The sequence below is a fragment of the Stenella coeruleoalba genome (genome assembly GCF_951394435.1).
Source record: "Stenella coeruleoalba genome assembly, chromosome: 2".
Taxonomy (NCBI): Eukaryota; Metazoa; Chordata; class Mammalia; order Artiodactyla; family Delphinidae; genus Stenella; species Stenella coeruleoalba.
Genome location: NC_137147.1, coordinates 41,112,692 through 41,134,828, shown reverse-complemented (window position 1 = coordinate 41,134,828; position 22,137 = coordinate 41,112,692). Strand labels below are relative to the sequence as shown.

The following is a 22,137-nucleotide window of genomic DNA, read 5'->3' as shown; positions in this document are numbered from 1 at the left end:
CCTCGACTCTCAGAAGAGTAAACAGCAATTTCTGCCCTCAGTTCCTGAAAACTTGGATTCTCTTAATGAACTAAGCTCTCAAACCAAGTGAAAAATCAGTTACTGAGTTTCCAAGCAAGTGTGTGTTAGGGAGGAACAGGTATTGCCTGCTGTCTCTTTTCCTTTTTTCTATGGAATGAATAAGCACAAGCGTACTCCCACTTGCAAATGGGCTGGAGAGCCACACACTTTATAACTCACACTCAGGGCAAGAAAGCATAATGAATTTTTTTCCTATGACAAACTTTCTGAGCGTCAAGAAATTATTAGCAGAAAAAGTATTTGTGCCTAATGCACAATTCCTTGCCTAATGCAACAGGTGTTTCTTCCTTTCTTATTTACCTGTTAAATCCTCCAGTTTGCCATGCCAAAGTGTTGGAGGAAATTAACTTGCAAAGAAAAGGCAAGAAGGGACAAGATGAAATTAAATACATAATCTAAATGCAGGTGGGCACTCCAATCACAGGCAAATAGCAGTGGCCTGGGAGTCCAGGGATTTGTCCGCAATTTGTCACCAGCTACTAGTGTGAGTTGGGCCAAGCCACAGAGCTGAGCCCTGGGTCCCACTCTTTCGCCCCCCTCTCCCCCAAGGAGCTGGAGAAGGTTCTGCCCTACCAGGGATGCCCTGAGTTCTGGGAGGAGGGTCCCCACGAAGGTTCCCGCTTAATGCCGCCTAGGCGCCACCTCCGAGATGACGTCCCTCCGGGAGCCCACGGGCCTCTCACCGACAACAAAGAGCTGCTCCAGGGCGGCAGCCGCGACCGAGGAGCACAGGGTGGAGGGGAAGGTGCGTAATTCCAGAGAGGGGCCAGTGGAGACAGCGGCCGCCTGCAGCGCCTTCTCGCTGCCGAACCCCAGCTTTGAGGACCAGGAGCTCACAGCCATCTTGCTGCCCCTGCGCAGCGCCTACCGGGCCAGAGGTATGGACTGCCGGTTGCCACGGGCAACGAGGACGCCGAGGCAGAGCGCCAGCGCGCCACCTGGGGTGGGTGCCTCGCCAGTTTCTCTAACTTTATACACAATAATCAAGCGATCCTATAAGGATGAGTCCCTCTTTATCCGCCCTTTCCTCCTTCCATTTCCATTTCTTTAGTTCAGGACTTGTGCCTGAACCCTTGTACACTTCTCGTGGACCGTGGGAATCATAATAATGATCACTTTTGAACGCATTTCTGTGCTAGGTACTACAGCTGTATGTACAGCTCCCTTAATGTTCACAATGGCTTAGTGAGGGAAGTTCTTTCATTATCTCCACTTTTACAGACAAGGAAACTGAGGCAGGGATGACTAACTGAATTGCCCAGCGTCACAAGAGAATAATTTTGGGTTTAAAGTGGAGTCTGTATAAATCTTTCCATTATGCTACAATACCCATCTCTGTACTCTTCTAGACCTTTCCCTGTATACATTCTACCACTGTGCACATTTTAACTTGAATCAGTGATTTTCTTCTGCCTTCTCATCAAACAGTGAGCTCTTTGAAGGCAGAGATATTATTTTTCTCTGCGTCTCCAAACTCCAGCCCTGCATCAGGATCAGATTGAGTGTAACTATTAGTTCCCCTTTCCTCTGGTTGGTTAGAGAGCAGCGAAGATGATTTAACCCCCTCCTTCTTAAGTTTTCTTTACAGATGGCAAAATTGAAATCAGAGTGAAAGTAACATGACAATAGTTATCCTTTACTGAATGGAACTATACTCCAGGCACTGTCCTAAATACTTTACCTACAGTAACCTATTTAACCCTCATAACAATCCTTTGAGGTAGGTGTTATTTCCCACTTTGCATATGAGGACACAAAGTTTATGCCCTGAATCACTATGCTATACTGCCTTGGAGAGGACACAATACAACAACAGCCTCCTTCCTCCAGGGAGAACCATATCCCGGCTTTTAACACTCTCCTGGGTCCCCTCTTTTGCAAGATTTGGCATTCAGATCCATCCGTGTCCTTCCGTGCTTTTCTCTGTGAGGCAGGGGGAGGATGCCTAGAAACCACATTCCTCAAACACACTCGTCAGCTGGTTGGAGACACTGGTGGGAGATTAGCTGGCAAAGAAGCCACTCTGTTTGTCTCCTGGAACGGCAGTTTCAGGCCACCACAGTTGACTGCATCCCAGCAGTTTGGGTGGCTCCAGAGGTGGCAGGAGTGGGAATTGGTGTCTCCAGCTGCTTATCAGTGAGTGCAGGCATGTGGGCACCGTACAGGTTTGTGGCAGCTTCCTGGTGTCTGGGATCTTCTTTACGTTACTTCCCTTTGGTTTCTATAGCCCTTGCAGCATACTTCCTCTGATAAATTCCTCTCTTCTTGAACTACCTGGACTGGACTGCCCTAAGCCAACCTTTATGCTGCCACCAGAATATTATTCCTACTCATCACCTCATCTGGATCACGTTGCTCTCCATTGTCTATGAGTGAGGCCAATCCCTGAGGGGACATTGCATGTATAACTTTGTAATTAGAAAAGAAAGTAAAGCTTTTTTTTTTAATTTTAAAAAAGATACAGAAGATAAACAAAATAGTTGAGAGTATAAAAAAAGCTTTCTGATCCTTCAGTAGCCATAGATGGTGTTCAGTGAGCCAAAAGTCATGTCCTACTTCTCTCATGTTTCCTTTTTACTCTGGTAACATAACAGATACTTTCTCTTCCAGTCAATATTTTTCAGGCAGACTTTTGCTCAGCAGCAGAACAGCATATTAGAATACGCCAGTCCCACGCTGACACTGATTTTTAAGTTATGGTAAGCAAGTTTGCTTCTGTTTCCCCTGCTGCTGACAGGGCCAGGAGAATCCAACTGCTGCATGAGTTTGACCCCCTACTTGCAAAGGAACGTATACAACATTGTATTCAGGCATATTTGCAGTTTCTACAGTATTCGAGGTGTATATGGTATTTGACGATGACATTGCTCTTGTTCCTGCCTCTGCATAAATCTAGTACCTCTAGAGAAAGCATCAACTTCTTGGTTGTGTTTCTAGACCCTGGGTTAGACCAAGCCAAGGTCCCAGTCTCTGTGATGTGTTAAACATCTCACATATAGGAAGTAGTTGCACGCTTCAGTGCTTTGTGCTCAGCATTTCAGCATCTCTGACGGTTCAGTATTGGACCATGCTCAAATCCTCCTGAGAAGTAAGAATTCAAGAAAATAGAGTCTCTGTCTTCCTCACTCTGATCCTACCAGTACCAAGCATAGGGCCTAATATGGGCACATGGCCCTGCCTCCCCATCATGGTTGTCAGTAGGATTTTCTTATCTTAATGCCTTGCCATCTTTTGCATGTTGTGTTTCATCTTCAGGCTTGTTGCTTCATGGTCACAAATGGCTACTGTAGTCCCAGACCTCATGCCCTTGTACAAAGTGGAAAGGAGTAGAAAGGGTCCACCTGTGGAAGCCCTTCTTCCCTTTCATCAGGGAAGGAAATCTGTCTACTTCCTTTTATGTCTCAATGGCTAGTACTAGATCACAAGGTCACCCATGAAAGGGAGGTTAGGCCAAGGGGTATCCGCATTTCCAGCTTCTGTGGAGGTTACAGGAGAGAAGAGGCTTCAGAACAGTTGGACAGTTACCCATGGAATGTCAGACACACATTCATTCTCTGAACTAATATTTGTCAGCCCCAACATTAGGTCTAAACCAGCTGGCTGGGTGGGCCTTTCCTAGGTAAAGGAATCAGTGACACTTTTAGCATTGAATAGAAAGGCATTCTTGATCCTTGCCCATTGGGTACCTTTTAAGCCTTCATATTGGCTTTATGCCTATGTCTGCAAGATGGTTATACATTAGACAAAGATTCCATACCCCTTGGGCTTCTCACAGCTTCTAAAGTACCTGTCCTGTGATCAGTCTGCGATTCTTAGTTCCTGCGACTCCATCACACAGTCATTTGTGGTAAAATGGCAGGAAAAGCATGTCCCCTAGGTAATGCCAGATGGTTAGAGAAGCAAACAGATGGATTAGTGTCCCTGATGGAGCTACGCCAAACAAGGATAGGGCGGTGTCTCCAAGAAAGGGCAGGCCATATCCTTGTTTGTAACAACACCTGATAAGGAGCCTCCTTTTCAACTTTGTCTCTGGACTAGTTTTTATCTGTAATCAGCAATTGCTTGGGGCTAAACAGATTTGAGTCAAATGCCCATTGCATCATTTGCTGGTGGTTTTTGATTGGCTCAGGTAGTTAACCTCAATCTCCATTCTTCATCTGTAAAATTGGATTTTACATCCTGGGATTATGAAGCTTATGTAGAATAATGATGTATTTACCACAGAGTACATGCTATTTCCCATCTTTTATTTCTACTAAATGGAAAACAAGAAACATTTCTTCGGAAATACAGATGTTAATGTCCTTTCTGCATCCCTTGCCTTCCTTAAACCTCTTGGTCATTCAACCCTTAGTGACAATTACTGCAATTAAATCAACAGTTGCTGTCCCAGAGATGGGAAATTGGTTTTATTTCCATGTTATTTCTGCTGGATAGCAGTGACTGCCTGGAGTGCTCAGTTAGGGAGGTTCTGAGGGCCGAGTCTCTGCAGAGAAAGATGCCTGCCAGGTTACCAGAGAAAGGCACGGCCTCACGTGTGTCGGCATTGGACTCATTGGTTTACGTGTTTGGGTTGTGCCTTCTGTGTGCTGGGCACTGTGCTGGGCACTGAGCTTATAAAAATGAGACCCATAGGTGGCACCAGTGAAGGCCTCTCTGAGAAAGGGGGACATAGTGGTGAGGAGTCAGCCTTCTTTTATTATTCTCTTAGTGGAGGAGAGAAAGAGGTCAGAGAGACAAGGCAAAAAGATGAAAGAGAAATAAGAGGAGAAAGGGGAGACAGAAGGGGTAAGAATCTGGAGAAGTCAGCTGTCTACTCTCATGAGAGCCTCCTTTCCTCTTGTTTCCCCTAGAAGTTCACTTTCTCTAATGAATCCACTCAGCATGTATTGAGCTTTATTACATACCAGACACTCTTATCAGTGCTTTGACTAAACACATGGACAAGATTTGGCCCCGTTTTCAAGAAAATGGCCTTGAAGGTGAAAAAGAAGGGTCGGTTTTGAAGCACACCTGCAAAGCAGTTTGTGGTTTTAGAAAATGTACATTTTGTAACTGTTTCCATGCCTTACTTAATCTTTATCATAACTCTCTGGGGTGAATTATGATGATTACCCTATTTTTCAGAAAATCACCCCAAGATGAGAGCTTCAATGACCTTGGGGATAACCTCGGGTCAGGCCCTTAAAGTTGGACAATGGCAGAGCAGTCCTTCTGACTCCAGGACTGGGGCACTGTCTGCTATGCTAGAGCTGCATTGTGGCTTTGTGACCACGGCAGGGGATTGGGGCTCAGGTAAGGAGTGCTCTGGACTACACAGGACGTCAGCAGAGCCATGGAGGTGTGCCAATGGGCATGGGGTGAATGGAGAGGAAAAGCAGGAGCCCAATCAGAAATTTAGGTTGTGATTTCACTACAAAGATCCTTGAATTCCAAGCTCAGGAGTTTGGGTTTTATGCTGCGGGCAATGCTGCTGAGAGCAGAGATTAAGCTGTCCCTGCTGGCAGCTGCATGGTAATTCAGTTTATTTTTGCCTAAGGTAACATTTTATCACAGGACAGAATATCGTTAACGGCATTCTGATTTTTTCAAGTGAGAATCTGCAGAGTAATCAGAAATTAAATTGGGCCTGAAACAACCCATACCATATTTAGCAAGAATGTCTTTTACTATTATTAACTTAAGTCACTGAAATTTCAAAGGGTATCCTCTTTTAGAAAGGTAGCTGGGGATAATTGTTAAGGCTGACTTAGCATTTTTAGACTTTTCTAACATTCACGATCTTTCAGGAGCAGTATTCTTATTTTCCTTATTTTTTCTCATTTTAGTTAACTCTTATTTTTGAAGAATAGATAAGGTAATTCATATGAAGACGATTTGGTAAAGATAATTGGAGTAAGTACTCTCCATTTGATTTAAAAATCTTTCTCTTTTTTTCTTCCTTTAACAAATTTAGAAAATGTCAGATTAACGCTGGCTGACCATTCCCTGCATATATGATTGCAGTTGAGAATTTCCAGAGCTTATTTGGGAAAGTAAAAATACAAGCCATGGCAATTCTGAATCCCATTCCTTCCCACCTCCTCAAGGACCTTCCTCAATTAGCTCCTCCCTCACCTGTGTCTTCCTCTGACCTCATGCCCAGTCATCACTTCCTAAATTCATCCCTTTCCTCAACCCTTCGGCCACCCTACCTCTCAATTACCAAACGTCTTGAAAGTGTGGTCTACATCTTGGCTATAATGCATCCCTTCACCCTGAATTCTAAATTACCTCTTCCTCATCTTCTAATGGCCTTTTCTCAAGCCCCGATCCCACACATCCCCTTTCCTGCAGTATTTGACACAACTACCCAGCTCTCACCAACCCTTCTTTAGAAACTCACCTAATTGGTTCTTGCTTTTCCTTCTTCACTTCTTTCACTGCCTTCCTTGGGCATGCTGCCTGGGCTCCGTCCTTGGTCTTCTCTTCAGGCTCTCTCAACCTTTCCCTTGAATAGAGTTGAATCTACACAAATAACTCTCAGGTTGTACCTCCTGCCCGACCTCTAAGAATTAATCTTGTAGACGAGACTAAACATTCTCATCAGCCTATGCTGCCAGCATGTCAAATTCAACCAGTTCAGAATCAAAATCTGCATTGCAGGTGGTTTTTCTGCCTATTGAAAACATACTTGTATTGTCAGCCCATCTGAAAAGCTGTATCATCCACAAGTTTTTTTCTGGATCCCAATAATCTCAGTGCTTCCAGAGCACTTTATTCAAATTTTTTTATGGTTAGTCATTGTAGGCTGAGTGGTCTAATAGTTTTCTGTGTGATAGTCTTATTACTAAATAGCTGTGTAGCATTTACACCTCAGTTTTCTCATCTGTAAATGAGGCCTTAATTTAGGGTAGTCTTGAGAATTAAATAAATTAATAGACACTTTAAAGTGTTTAAAACAATGCCTGGAACAAAACAAACAACTCCATATATTTATTGTTTTCATCGCTATACTATGAACTTCTTAAAAGTGGGAACTGTGTTTTACTCATTTTTTAATCTCCTGTAGCACTTAGCATAGCAATTTTCACGTAATAGATGCTTAAGATATTGTTGAAATGGATAACAGGAGAGATTCATGTGCTCAGAAGTTTTTTAAAATATAGAGCTCAAAATCTCCTGCAGTTTAGGTTTTAGTAGAAAAAAGAATAATACTGGAGAAAAAGGCAACTTCCTCAGGGTCTAACACCCCTTTTACATGTAGGCTGGTACAGCAAGAACTGACATTCATAAAAGTCTTACTGATCATTACCATTACAAGACCCTGAAGAACATTGTGAACCACCAGATTAAGCTGCACTTAACGTTTGCTTCTAAGTGAATTTTATTACATCAGAATTATTCCTTAATAATTAGTTTTAAATAACTCTTATTTAACCATGATTTCAGTTAATGAGAACTTTGGATTCCCAGCTCTGCAAGATCAATGAGCTTCTGGAGTTGAAAAACGAATTGTCACCGTGGCTCCAACATAACAGTTTTTTTTCTTGTTCCACTGTGAATTCATTCTGGTTCAGGATGAATCTGTATATAAAATTAAGCCATGAGATCTTGAAGATTTGCGCACTCTTCTTTACTGCCTCTATTCACGGCAGGGTTGTTAGGTAATACCTGGATTTAAGCACTTTTGTCTTTAACTACAAAGGTCAAAGCAGCAAAATTGTATGTTTGGAAAAATACTCAACCTCCTGTAGTTAAGTCCTTGGACTCCCTTGTGTTATGCCTGTTTATAATTAATATACTTTAGTTGAGTTTTTATTACTAGCAATCAAATAGTCTTGCTGAGGCAGCATTGCTCCTGAGTTAGAGATTGTAGGGAGGGAGCAGAGAAACACAGGAAAGGCGATGTTCTCAGTGGAAAGAGCCCGGGCCTCAAAATCAGACAAATAGTGATCCAAGTCCTTGTTTCATGACTTACTAGTTATGTAAACTTGTGCCAGTTATTTAAACATCTTGACATTCAGTTTCCTCATTTGGACAATAAAAATAAAAATATTAATCATGCAGGATTTTGAAATTCTGAGGATTAGAAGTAATGTTTGTAAAAAGCCCACCAGGCACAGTGTCTGGTTCAATGGTGCTATATTATTGTTAACAAGTTTCATTTTAATAGCTTCAGAGTAACCTTATTGACTAATAAATCATGCAGCTAAATTATAAAATAGTTAATTGGCTAAATACATTTAATATAATAACCAATTTAGGAATTAAGGAATAAAATTTTAAATAGGATACATTTTTATATAAAAGAAAATAAATAAATGCACTTTACTTGTTAAGAAGAAACTCTATAAAGGCCAGGAAAAAATTGCTCTTGGTTTAGCACTATTCTTCCCAATGGAGATTAAAAATTCTACCATGAACTGGGCACCCAAATGAGTTAATGTGGATAACTTAAAATGTAACAGAGTGAAGAAAGTTCCACTTATTCTGTTGGAAATACATTTTTTGGTAGCAAACATCTGGCTTTTCTCTCCCACTTAGAGGAAGCAAAGACATGAGCTAGATTCTACTGTTGAAAATTGGTTGACCAAATATGCATGGATTTACTTCTGGGCTCTCTATCTATTCTGTTCCGTTGGTCTATATGTCTGTTTTTATGCCAGTATCATACTGTTTTAATTACCATAGCTTTCTAGTATAGTTTGAAATTAGGGAGCATGATACCTCCAACTCTGTTCTTCTTTCTCAAGATTGCTTAAGCTATTCAGGGTTTGTGATTCCATTGCATTTTCTATTTCTGTGAAAAATGCCACTGGAATTTTGATAGGGATTGCACTAAATCTGTATATCACTTTGGGTATTATGTACATTTTAACAATATCAATTCTTCTAATCCATGAACACGAGTATCCATTTATTTGGGTCTTCATCAATTTCTTTCATCAATGTCTTATAGTATTCTGTGCACAGACATTTCACCTCCTTAGTTAAATTTATTCCTAGGTATTTTATTCTTTTTGATGCTATTGTAAATGGGATTGTTTTCTTGACTTCCTTTTTGGATAGATCAATGTTGATGTAAAGAAATGCAACTAATTTTTGGATGTTGACTTTGTATCCTGCAACTTTACTGTATTTGTTTTTTAGTTCTAACAATGTGTGTGTGTGTGTGTGTGTGTCTGTGTGTGTGTGTAATCTTTAGGGTTTTCTAAATACAGGATCATGTCATCTGCAAATAGAGACAATTTTACTTCTTCTATTTTGCTTTGGATGTCTTTTATTTCTTTTCCTTGTGTGATTGCTCTTGCTAGTACTTCCAGTACTATGTTAAATAGAAGTGGTGAGGGTGGGCATCAGATCTTAGAGGAAGAGGTTTCAGTTTTTGCCATTGATTATGATGTTAGCAGTGGGCTTTTCATAAACGGCCTTTATTATGTTGAAGAAATTTCCTTTTATACCTATTTTGTTGAGAATTTTTATCATGAATGGATGTTGATCTTTGTCAAATGCTTTCTCTGCATCTGAGAAGCTCATGTGATTTTTATCTTTTATTCTGTTAATGTGGGGTATCACATTGATTGATTTGAGTATGTTAAACTAAACTCGTATCCCAGGGATAAATCCTACTTGGTCATGGTGTATAATCTTTTTGATGATGCTGTTGAATTCAGTTTGCTAGTATTTTATAGAGGATTTCTACATCTATGTTAATCAGAGATATTAGCTTGTAGTTTTCTTTTTGTGTCTTTGGCTTTTGTATCAGGGCAATGCTGGCCTCATAAAATGAGTCTGAAACTATTCTCTCTACCTCTATTTTTTGGAAGAGTTTAACAAGGATTGGTATTCATTCTTTGGATGTTTAGTAGAATTCAGCTATGAAGCCATCTGGTCCTGTGCTTTTTTTATTAGGGGGTTTTTGATTACTACGTCAATCTCCTTATTTGTTATTGGTCTGTTTAGGCATTCTATTTCTTCTTGATAAAGTCTTGGTAGGTTGTGTGTTTCTAGAAATTTATCCATTTCTCCTTTGTTATCCAATTGGTGTGCATATAATTGTTCATAATAGTCTCTTATGATCCTTTTTATTTCTGAAGCTTCTATTGTAATGTCTCTTTCATTTCTGATTTCATGTCTTTTCTCTTTTCTTTTTTATCTAGCTAAGTATTTGTCAGTTTTATTTTTTGAAAAACAAACTCTTAGTTTTGTTGATTTTTTTTTAATAACTTTATTCAGTTGCTTATGTGATGCCCTTTATTTTGTTCCCTTACTGATTTTTTTTTTTTTTTGCGATACACGGGCCTCTCACTGTTGTGGTCTCTCCTGTTGCAGAGCACAGGCTCCAGACGCGCAGGCCCAGTGGCCATGGCTCAAGGGCCTAGCCGCTCCGCGGCATGTGGGATCCTCCCGGACTGGGGCACAAACCCGTGTCCCCTGCATCGGCAGGCGGACTCTCAACCACTGTGCCATCAGGGAAGCCCAGTTTTGTTGATTTTTAAAAATTGTTTTTCTATTCTCTATTTGACTTATTTCTGCTCCAATCTTTATTATTTCCTTCCTTCTTCTAACTTTAGATTTAGTTTGTTCTTTTTTAGTTCCTTGGGGTGTAAAGTTACATTGTTTATTTGACATCTTTTTTTTTAATGTAGGTGTTTATCACCATAAACTTTCCTTAGTACTGCCTTTGCTGCATCCCATAAGTTTTGGTAATTTGTGTTTTTGTTTTCATATTTCATGAGAAATTTTTAAAATTCCCTTTTGATCCAGTGGTTGTTCAAGACTGTATTATTTAATTTCCATGTGTTTATGAATTTTCCACATTTTCTTTCTGTTACTCATTTCTAGCTTCATTCCATTGTGGTCCAAAAGGTACATGATATAATTTCTATTTCATTAAATTTTTTAAGAGTTGTTTTGTGACCTAACATGTGATCTATCATGGAGAATATTCTATGTGCACTTGAGGAGAATGTGTATTCCTCTGCTGTTGGGTAAAAGTTGCATATGTCTGTTAGGTCCAGTTGATCTCCAGTGTTGTTCAAGTCCACTGTTTCTTTATCAATCTTTCTGTCTGGATGTCTACTCATTATCGAATGTGAGGTGTTGAAGTCTCCTCCTATTATTGTATTGCTGTAAATTCCTTCATTCAGATTTGTCAGTATCTGTTTTATATACTTAGGTGTTCTAAAGTTGGATGCGTATATATTTACAATCATTATATCTTCCTGTTGAATTGACCCTTTTATCATTATGTAATATCTTCTTTGTCTCCAAACACAGTTTTTTTTAAAAATCAATTTATTTATTTATTTTATTTTTATTTTTGGCTGCATTGGGTCTTTGTTGCTGCACATGGGCTTTCTCTACTTGTGGCAAGCGGGGGCTACTCCATTGTGGTGCGCAGGCTTCTCATTGCAGAGGCTTCTTGTGTTGTGGAGTGCAGGCTCTAGGCATGCGGGCCTCAGTAGTTGTGGCACGCAGGCTCAGCAGTTGTAGCTCATGGGCTCTAGAGTGCAGGCTCAGTAGTTGTGGCACACGGGCTTAGTTGCCCCGTGGCATGCGGGATCTTCCTGGACCAGGGATCAAACCTGTATCGCCTGCATTGGCAGGCGGATTCTTAACCATTGCACCACCAGAGAAGTCCCCCAAACACAGTTTTGACTTAAAGTCTACTTTACCAACAAACTTCATACTTTATATTCTCATGTTGCCATTTAGTGTCCTTTCATTTCTACTTGCAAAACTCCCTTTAGCATATTGGGGAGCAACCAGAGAGAACTAATTCCAGCAGGATTCTTTTAAAAGGCAACTGGGACACAGGATACAAAATAATTCATTTCAATTTACTCATCAAAGAAAATGTGGCCAGCTAAGTTAATTCTGTAATATTGAATGTATTGAACTAAAGAAAAAATTTAAAGAAAAAAATCATAGTGTGGAGCTTGAGATTGGTGCCAATATAAAGCACTAGAGAAGAAAGTTGGAGTGTGAAGAGAAAATGACCCTTTGCCTAGATCTACAGAGTTTGTTTATTGCTCCTTAGCCACAACCACACTGGCTGATGCCAAACTGCAGTGGGGTCTCCTGTATGCCCCACCTACTCCCTACACTCAGAAGAGAGTGCTAAAGTTTGGACGCCTGAAGCTGCCCTATACAATGACAAAGTGGCAGTTGCTGGAACCCCATAATAGTGAAGCAAGGCCCAACACTCGGCTACACTCAAGTACACTTTGGTAAAGGAGGAGCTGTCCCACTACTTCTCAGCGGTAATTCCTTACAGTGAGAAACAACTGGGGAAACAGAGCTGGGCTCTGCACAGAAGGAAAAATCTTCACAGTGGTGTAAGGGCCAGCATGAGGCTCAGGGGGTTCTATGAGTTGAACTGTGTCCCCAATAAAAGATATGTTTAAGTCCCAAACCCCAGAATGTGAGCTTATTTGGAAATAGGGTCTTTACAGACCAATCAAGTTAAAATGAGGTCATTCCCTTACGAAAAGGGAAAATTTGTACACAGAGAGAAGATGATGTGAAGACACACAGTGAGAAGATGGCTTTGTGCCTGGAGTGATGCACCTACAAGCCAAGGAATGCCATGGACTGCTGGCAACCACCAGAAGCTAGAAGAGGCAAGGAAGAATCCTCCCCTAGAACTATCAGAGAGAGCATGGCCCTGCCAACACCTTGGTTTTGGACTTTTAACCACCAGAACTGTGCCAGAATAAATTTCTGTCATTTTTTTAAAACTTTTTTTTAATATATATTTTTCAACATCTTTATTGGAGTATAATTGCTTTACAATATTGTTGTTAGTTTCTGCTGTTTAACAAAGTGAATCAGCTATACGTATACATATATCCCCATATCCCCTCCCTCTTGCGTCTCTCTCCCACCCTCACTATCTGTCATTTTAAGTCATCCAGTTTTTGGTACTTTGTTAGGGCAATACAAGGAAACTGATATAGGTGGGGAAAGAGCAGAGAATATACAACTATCCTACTCCCTTTTTCCTGAAATCATCCATAAAATATACCACAGCTTCTTCACCTACTCACCCCCTGTTTGCTTAACTCATGTGTAGGCTATAAGAATCTTCTACTGTTTGCTAGTTTCAGGATAACCTCACTCACTCTTTGTCCCTGAGGGCTCTATCCTTGGTCTGCTTCTTACCTGGGCATTGGATCCTCACATTATTTCCATCATCTCAAATATCACTCTGACTGATGCTTCCTGTAAAAGCAGGATCATATGTGCCCTGTGTTCCATCTGTTAAAATTCTGCATCCATACCTATCATTTTGTCAGGCTGGAGTTTCCTCAGGAAACTTTCTTCACCACTGCTAGCAAACAGAATTCCTCATTAGATCCTCTGAATGAGCAGCTGCTTATGAAAGGAATTCTGGGCTCTCCGGAGGGAGGCAAATGCTGCACATGCAGACCTTGTAGAAGGTTAATTTGACACAATAAAGCCATTTAGAAGAAACTTTATCTCAAAGGTTGTACACTGAAACACACACACACACACATACACACACACACACACACACACACACACACACACACTTCTCTTCTAACCTAGTAACCATAAAAAATAGCAAGCACCAAACCAAGCTTATTATCTTCCTTCCCCAGACAAGCTCTTCTGGGCTTTCTAACCTGAAAAATGGTATTGCACTCTGCTGATCAGCTAGTCTCTGACAGAGCTGGGGCTAGGGTGAGGCGAGCAAGCTGCCTAGGGTGCAGAATTTAAGGAGGCACTCACTCTCAGGGTCAGCCTTGGTCTTGAACTCCCACATGTAGTCAATCACCAACTCCAGTCCCATCCCCCTCCACGTCATCTCTCTTAGTGGCTCCTCTGTGCACAGTGGGTGCTAGGCATGCTGGGTTGATACAGAGGATCAGGGACAGATGAATATATCCTTTGTATTCTCAGCTGCCTTAGTAGAAGCCTTGTCGTTCATTTGTCACCTGTCTGCTGTTAGTTATGTCACAATTATCTCCTATATTCTTCTAATCTCCAGTAACATATATCCTCATTGTGTCTATGCATCTCTCTGAGATCTAAAAAATAGAGCACAAAATCCTTAACATTCAAGTTTCTTTTTAGTGTGGTTCAACCCACCCTTTCAGCCTTGCCTGGCACTACATTCCCACCCAAGCACTTTACAGCACAATTCAGCATATTACTCACTGTTCTCTGCATATGCCATGTGCCTCCATGTCTTAGCACCTTAGTCCATGTTCTTTCTTCATACTGGGATGAACCTTCTCCCTCTGGAAAAAGCCAAATCAGAACCCAGCCCCAAAGTCCACCTCTGAGAATCCTTCTCTGTTGCTCTAGTCTTACACTGCAGCTCTTATTTCATGCTGCCTTTTACTTAGTGAGCATTTCCACATAGCCATCTCCCATCACCCCCCGTCTTGGCTGTTGGCACAGTGTCTAGTTAGTTAGCTATGTTGTCATCACAATACTTTGCACAGAAGGGTAACTCCATGAGTACTTATTGAATCCAAGTCCAAAACTGGTCAAAGGCAGCTTTTTTTAAGTAACTATCCTTTTTTCTCTAATTTTTATTTCTCCTATTGCTATCACTTTCATCCACTTCTACCTCATCATCTTTGACTTTTGACTTTAACAGTGAAATAACATAGGCAATTGGACTTCTGCAAAAAGTAGTGAACAATCCTTAGAAGACTTAGCTTGGTGAGGGCAGGAATGACTATCTCTCTTATTCACAGCCCTGTTCTGAGTGCTTGGCACACAGAAGGTGTTCCATAAATAATTACCAAAACAGTGAGTTCATAGCAATTATAATTGTTTTATGACAATATTGTGTTGCATATTATTATAAGAAGTTTATGAAAGGATTTATATAACTTTCAAGTTTTAAAAAAACTATTTAAATTATCTGCATAAACCCCACAGAGTACAATATTAAGGGTGTTTTCCAGTTTTACCAGTCTCCAGTGATTTCTATTAATAACCCAAAGGAGCCATATACTACTTTGGAGTTGGACTGTGTGGTCCTGGACACAGTAGTAAAGTGAGCACTTGGCCTCAGCCTTCCCAGCACGTTCACGGGAGATTTATTTCTTAGAGCTTTTGCATTTTCTGGTGAGATCATGAGAAGAGAGGGAGAAGTTTCTACATTTAGTAACATTTATTTATGCATTCAGTATCAAGTACATAAGTGCAAATATCCAGAGTCCATAATTAAGTCCATTAGGAACTACAGAGAAAGTAATACAAATTGTAATAAAGTTAACATGCTGGTACTTTTTAGTTACCATACATGTAAATCAGCCCGTCAGTCTCACACAACAAAAGTACTGCATGTTTGTTTTGGGTTTATTTGTTTATTTAATTATTTTAATTTATACAAAACTGATTATCCTAAGTACGGTCGACTTGTTTTTATTTTTATGTTGTGTGTGTTGGAAAAACACTTAAACATCGATCTACAAGTCTATATATTGTTATTAAAGATTAATCCAAGCAACAACCCAAGGACATATAAGCGATTTCCACTATTGCATCAGTGCACTGGGCAGGAAAGGCCTAGCCACAGGGAACATGAGAAGCTACAGAAGCATTGCAGAGAGAAGAACACCGACGAAGGAAAGATAAGTTGGGTTCTCACCATCATGCACTTTTTTTTAGCAACACAAAATTAAAAACCACATCTAGTACACTTTTCTCTATGCTTTAGTGCTTGACACAGTGACTCAAATACCCTAAGAGTACAGAAACAGCCTAAAAACAGCTGTTTTAAAGTTTGTCTCTAAGATTATGATACTGGGGGGGAGAAACGATCAATTTATAGTAACATATAAGACAGAGCTGTTACCACTTCAGACATTCCTCTTGGTGTCCAGTCCCTGGTGGGGTACTGATTTACTCAGTGTGCCTTTTAGCGCCTGGGATTTTAGCCTGAATCCTAAAAAAACAATATCAGAAGATGGTAAATCACAAGTGTTATTAATGAAATCATTTAATGACATCATTATGTGTTGTTGCTTTAATTAACTAAGTGACCAAATCGCTTAATATTCCAAAAGATATAATTTTTATGTATGAGTGTCTATAAACACATTTCTATGCAGCAATAAGAAGAAAGTATAAATTAGATAATGAATGACCCAAGGAAGCCATATTCCTTAAATTATAACTTTTTAGGTAGACAAAGAGGTCAATTTATTTCAGAATTATAGAAACTGTGATATAGTTAGGTGACCATTTATCACTCAATCTGGGACACTTCTGAAGGAGAAAGAGGGTGCTGTTACTAACTACGCTAGGACAACAAGCATAAACATGGCTGATTCCAGGTAAAGAAACGTATGGTCACCCTCAGCGTAAACTGCCCAGAGCTAGAGTTAAGAAACCTGAATCCTAGTTTCAACTCTCTACTAATTAGCTGTGTGACATAGGCCAGCTAATGAGCTTTCCTGGTCCTAGAGTATTTATTAGGTACAAATTAGACATCTCCAATGCCCCTAAAATTCTGCGATTCTCACAGTATTATTTTAGGGTGGGTTTATACTGGAAGCATTTTGTTTCATTAAATCAAAGCTTTATGAGCTCCCCATGCAGAGTCTGACTGAGACCTTCCTCTGTCCTAGTACCCTTCTACATGCTGGAATTCAGTGAACAGAAGGGAGAAGGTCCTGCTCTCATGGAGCTTTCATTCTCCTAGGGGTTGAGGAGCCATAAACAAACAAGTAGACAAACAAGAGAAGTACATATGGTGATAAATGCTATTAAAAAAAAACCAAACAAGACGGAATGATAGGCAGTGAGGGGGCAGCAGTGATAAGGTGGGAGATGCCTACTTTAAATCCACTTATGTAAGAAACAGATGCCCAAAGGGGCCACCAGGCAAACATCTGGGTGTGAAGTGTTTCAGGAAGAGGAAGCAGGGAGTGCAGAGGCCACAAAGTGAGGACAAGCTTAGGAGGCAAGGAGAGTAGAGAACAGTGTGCTTGGGGAGCGAGCAGGGGAGGCCTGAGAGGCAGGTGGTAACCCAACGGTGTTGGAACTTGTAGGCAGTGGTAAGGAATTTAGATTCTATTCTGTGGATGGGAAGCCATTGATGAATTTTAGGCAGAGGAATGATGTGACCAAAGAAGATCATGATGGTGGTTATGTGAAAAAACTGGGGAAACAGAGGTGAGAGAAATAACGGATGGGGGGAAACTATAGCAGTCCAGGTGCCAGATGGCAATGGCCTGGGTGTTATAGAACTGGAGCATTGGAAATGGAGTGAAGTGAACACTCTGGGGATCTAGTGTGGAGATGGAGCTGACAGAGCCCACCTGTCATGTTGATGGATTGCATGCGCAGGCAAGAGAAAGACAAGAGAATAATCAAGGAAGATTCTTTGATTTTTGGCCTGAGCAACCAGGTAAATGATAATGCCATTTACCAAGATGGTGACAATTGAAGGAAAAATAAATTCTGGGCTGAAACTGCAAGATCTGTTTGGCCACGTTGAATTTGAAATGTATTTGGGACATTCAAGAGAAAACATCAGATAAGCAGATGAATAGACCTGGCTCTCAGTAAACCTTTCTTTTTTAGATTTACTTTTATTATTTATTTATTTATTTTTATTTATTTTTGGCTGCATCAGGTCTTAGTTGCAGCACGTGGGATCTTCGTTAAGGCATGCAGGATCTTTTCTTGCACCGCGCACGCTTCTCTCTAGTTTTGGCATGTAGGCTCCAGGGCGCGTGGGGCTCTGTAGTTTGTGGCACACAGGCTCTCCAGTTGAGGGGCGTGGACTTAGTTGCCCTGTGGCATGTGGGATCTTAGTTCCCTGACCAGGGATCGAACCTGCATCCCCTGCATTGTAAGGCGGATTCTTTACCACTGGACCACCAGGGAAGTCCCTCAGTAAATTTAGACTTTATTTAGACTTTATACATCTATTCATAACATCTAGACTTGCATTGATTTTTAAAAAAATGTCTCAAGCACATCACTGACTCATATTTAGCTATGAACAGTTAACCAATTAAAACCCTCCAGCTATTTTTTTTATACACAGTACTGTTGTACCCTATATCATCCTCACCTCCCTCTCCTCCCATTCTATATTTGTAAAGCTGACTTTTAAAAACCTAAACTTGTGGAGATACACGTTTTGGAGTCCTTGACATAGAGATAAACTTTGAGGCCACAGGACTGGATGAAAGGTGAACCAGAGAAGGAGGAGCCAAGAGAAGACACTGGGAGAAAGCAGCTGAGGCTCGAGCAGTGTCACTAGTCAAGACTAGTGTTTAACAAAGATAGCAGTAGTGACGAAGAGTATCTGAGAGACTGAGAGGGATGAGGATGGAGTGATGACTGCAAGATATGGCAATATGGAAGTCACTGGGTCCCTGACAAAGAGCAACTTCAGTGCTCAGGGTGAAGGCCTGATAGAAGTGAGGTGGGGAGAGATGAAAGAGATATCAAGGACAGAAGACTGGAGAAATTATGATTGCGGAAATAAGCACGTACAGGCAGAAACTGATAACGCAGCAGAGAGTGCGAAACATTCCAACAGAGACATCTTAGGTCGGTCTTCTCAAAAGTTTAAGATATAGAGCTCTACCCACCACCAGTCCCTCCCATCAGGAAGCTTGCACAAGCCTCTTAGATAGCCTCATCCACCAGAGGGCAGATAGCAGAAGCAAGAAGAACTACAATTCTGCAGCCTGTGGAAGGAAAACCACATTCACAGAAAGATAGACAAAAATGAAAAGGTAGAGGAGTTTTTACCAGATGAAGGAACAAGATAAAACCCCAGAAAAACAACTAAATGAAATGGAGATAGGCAACCTTCCAGAAAAAGAATTCAGAATAATGATAGTGAAGATGATACAGGACCTCAGAAAAAGAATGGAGGCAAAGATCGAGGATCTTTGAGGATGCAAGAAATGTTTAATAAAGACCTAGAAGAATTAAAGAACAAACAAACAGAGATGAACAATACAATAACTGAAATGAAAAATACACTAGAAGGAATCAATAGCAGAATAACTGGGGCAGAAGAACGGATAAGTGATCTGGACGACAGAATGGTGAAATTCACTGCCATGCAACAGAATAAAGAAAAAAGAATGAAAAGAAATAAAGACAACCTAAGAGACCCCTGGGACAACATTAAACGCAACAACATTCGCATTACAGGGGTCCCAGAAGAAGACAGAGAGAAAGGACCAGAGAAAATATTTGAAGAGATTATAGTCAAAAACTTCCCTAACATGGGAAAGTAAATAGCCACCCAAGTCCAGGAAGCGCAGAGAGTCCCATAAAGGATAAACCCAAGGAGAAACACGGCAAGACACATAGTAATCAAATTGACAAAAATGAGAGACAAAGAAAAATTATTGAAAGCAACAAGGGAAAAATGACAAATAACATACAAGGGAACTCTCATAAGGTTAACAGCTGATTTCTCAGCAGAAACTCTACAAGCCAGAAGGGAGTGGCACAATATATTTAAAGTGATGAAAGGGAAGAACCTATAACCAAGATTACTCTACGTGGCAAGGGTCACATTCACATTCAGTAGAGAAATCAAAAGCTTTACAGACAAGCAAAAGCTAAGAGAATTCAGCACCACCAAACCAGCACTACAACAAACGCTAAAGGAACTTCTCTAAGTGGGAAACACAAGAGAAGAAAAGGAGCTACAAAAACAAACCCAAGGGGCCTCCCTGGTGGCGCAGTGGTTGAGAATCTGCCTGCCAATGCAGGGGACACGAGTTCGAGCCCTGGTCTGGGAGGATCCCACATGCCGCGGAGCAACTGGGCCCGTAAGCCACAACTACTGAGCCTGCATGTCTGAAGCCTGTGCTCCCCAACAAGAGAGGCCGCGATGGTGAGAGGCCCGCGCACCGCAATGAAGAGTGGCCCCCGCTTGCCACAACTAGAGAAAGTCCTCACACAGAAACGAAAGACGCAACACAGCAAAAATAAATAAATTAATTAATAAACTCCTACCCCCAACATTTAAAAAAAAAAAAAAAACCAAACCCAAAACAATTAAGAAAATGGTCATAGGCACATACATATCGATAATTACCTTTTAAAGCTGAATGGATTAAATGCTCCAACCAAAAGACACAGACTCACTGAATAGATACAAAAACAAGACCCATATATATGCTGTCTACAAGAGACCCACTTCAGACCTGGGGAAACATACAGACTGAAAGTGAGGGGATAGAAAAAGATATTCCATGCAAATGGAAATCAAAAGAAAGCTGGAGAAATACTACTCATATCAGATAAAACAGACTTTAAAATAAAGAATGTTATAAGAGACAAGGAGGACACTACATAATGATCAAGGAATCAATCCAAGAAGAAGATGTAACAATTATAAATATATATGCACCCAACAAAGGAGCACCTCAATATATAAGGCAACTGCTAACAGCTATAAATGAGTAAATCAACAGTAACACAATACTAGTGGGGGACTTTAACACCTCAGTTACACCAACGGAGAGATCATCCAGACAGAAAATTAAAAAGGAAACACAAGCTTTAAATGATACAACAGCAGAGAGATTTAATTGACATTTATAGGACATTCCACCCCAAAACAGCAGATTACACTTTCTTCTCAAGCGCACAAAGGACACTCTCCAGGATAGATCACATCTTGGGTCACAAATCAAGCCTTGGTAAATTTAAGAAAAATGGAATCATATCAAGCATCTTTTCCGACCACAACGCTATGAGATTAAAAATCAATTACAAGGAAAAAAACGTAAAAAACACAAACACATGGAGGCTAAACAATACATTACTAAATAACCAAGAGATCACTGAAGAAATCAAAGAGGAAATCAAAAAATACCTAGAGACAAATGACAACGAAAACACGATGATCCAAAACCTACGGGATGCAGAAAAAGCAGTTCTAAGAGGGAAGTTTATAGCAATAAAATCCTACCTCAAGAAACAAGAAACATCTCAAATAAACAAACAAACCTTACACCTAAAGGAACTAGAGAACGCAGAACAAACAAAACCCAAAGTTAGTAGAAGGAAAGAAATCATAAAGATCAGAGCAGAAATAAATGAAATAGAGACAAAGAAAACAATAGCAAAGATCAATAAAACTAAAAGCTGGTTCTTTGAGAAGATAAACAAAATTGATAAACCTTTAGCCAGATTCACCAAGAAAAAAGGGAGAGGAATCGAGTCAATAAAATTAGAAACAAAAAGGAGAAGTTACAATGGACACCACAGAAATACAAAGCATCCTAAGAGACTACTACAAGCAACTCTAGGCCAATAAAATGGATAACCTGGAAGAAGTGGACAAATTCTTAGAAAGGTATAACCTTCCAAGACTGAACCAGGAATAAATAAAAAATATGAACAGACCAATCACAAGGAATGAAATTGAAACTGTGATTAAAAATCTTACAACAAACAGACATTCAGGACCAGATGGCTTCACAGGTGAATTCTATCAAACTTTTAGAGAAGAGCTAACACCCATCCTTCTCAAACTCTCCAAAAAATTGCAGAGGAAGGAACATTCCCAAATTCATTCTATGAGGCCACCATCACCCTGATACCAAAACCAGACAAAAATACTACAAAAAAAAGAAAATTACAGAGCAATATTACTGATGAATATAGATGCAAAAATCCTCAACAAAATACTAGCAAACAGAATCCAATACACATTAAAAGGATCATACACCATGATCAAGTGGGATTTATCCCAGGGATGCAAGGATTCTTCAGTATATGCAAATCAATCAATGTGATATACCATATTAACAAATTGAAGAATAAAAACCATATGATCATCTCAATAGATGCAGAAAAAGCTTTTGACAAAATTCAACACCCATTTATGATAAAAACTCTCCAGAAAGTAGGCATAGAGGGAACCTACCTCATCATAATAAAGGCCATATGACAAACCCACAGACAACATCATTCTCAATGGTGAAAAACTGAAAGTATTTCCTCTAAGATCAGGAACAAGACAAGGATGTGCATTCCTGCCACTATTATTCAACATGGTTTTGGAAGTCCTAGCCACGGCAATCAGAGAGG

At 40.3% G+C, this 22,137-nt stretch overlaps 1 protein-coding gene across 4 annotated transcripts in view; it reads right to left on the bottom strand.

Moving 5' to 3' along the window:
• Window positions 1–14,828: 14,828 nt before the first annotated feature.
• Window positions 14,829–22,137, bottom strand: part of RTN1 (reticulon 1) — a 239,981-nt gene continuing 232,672 nt past the window's right edge. For all 4 annotated transcript variants that reach the window (XM_079914444.1, XM_079914445.1, XM_079914446.1 and 1 more), the window contains one exon: window positions 14,829–15,997. In XM_079914444.1, the coding sequence (XP_079770570.1) occupies window positions 15,955–15,997 (43 nt within the window). In that variant the 3' untranslated portion in view covers window positions 14,829–15,954. The remainder of the gene's footprint in view (window positions 15,998–22,137) is intronic.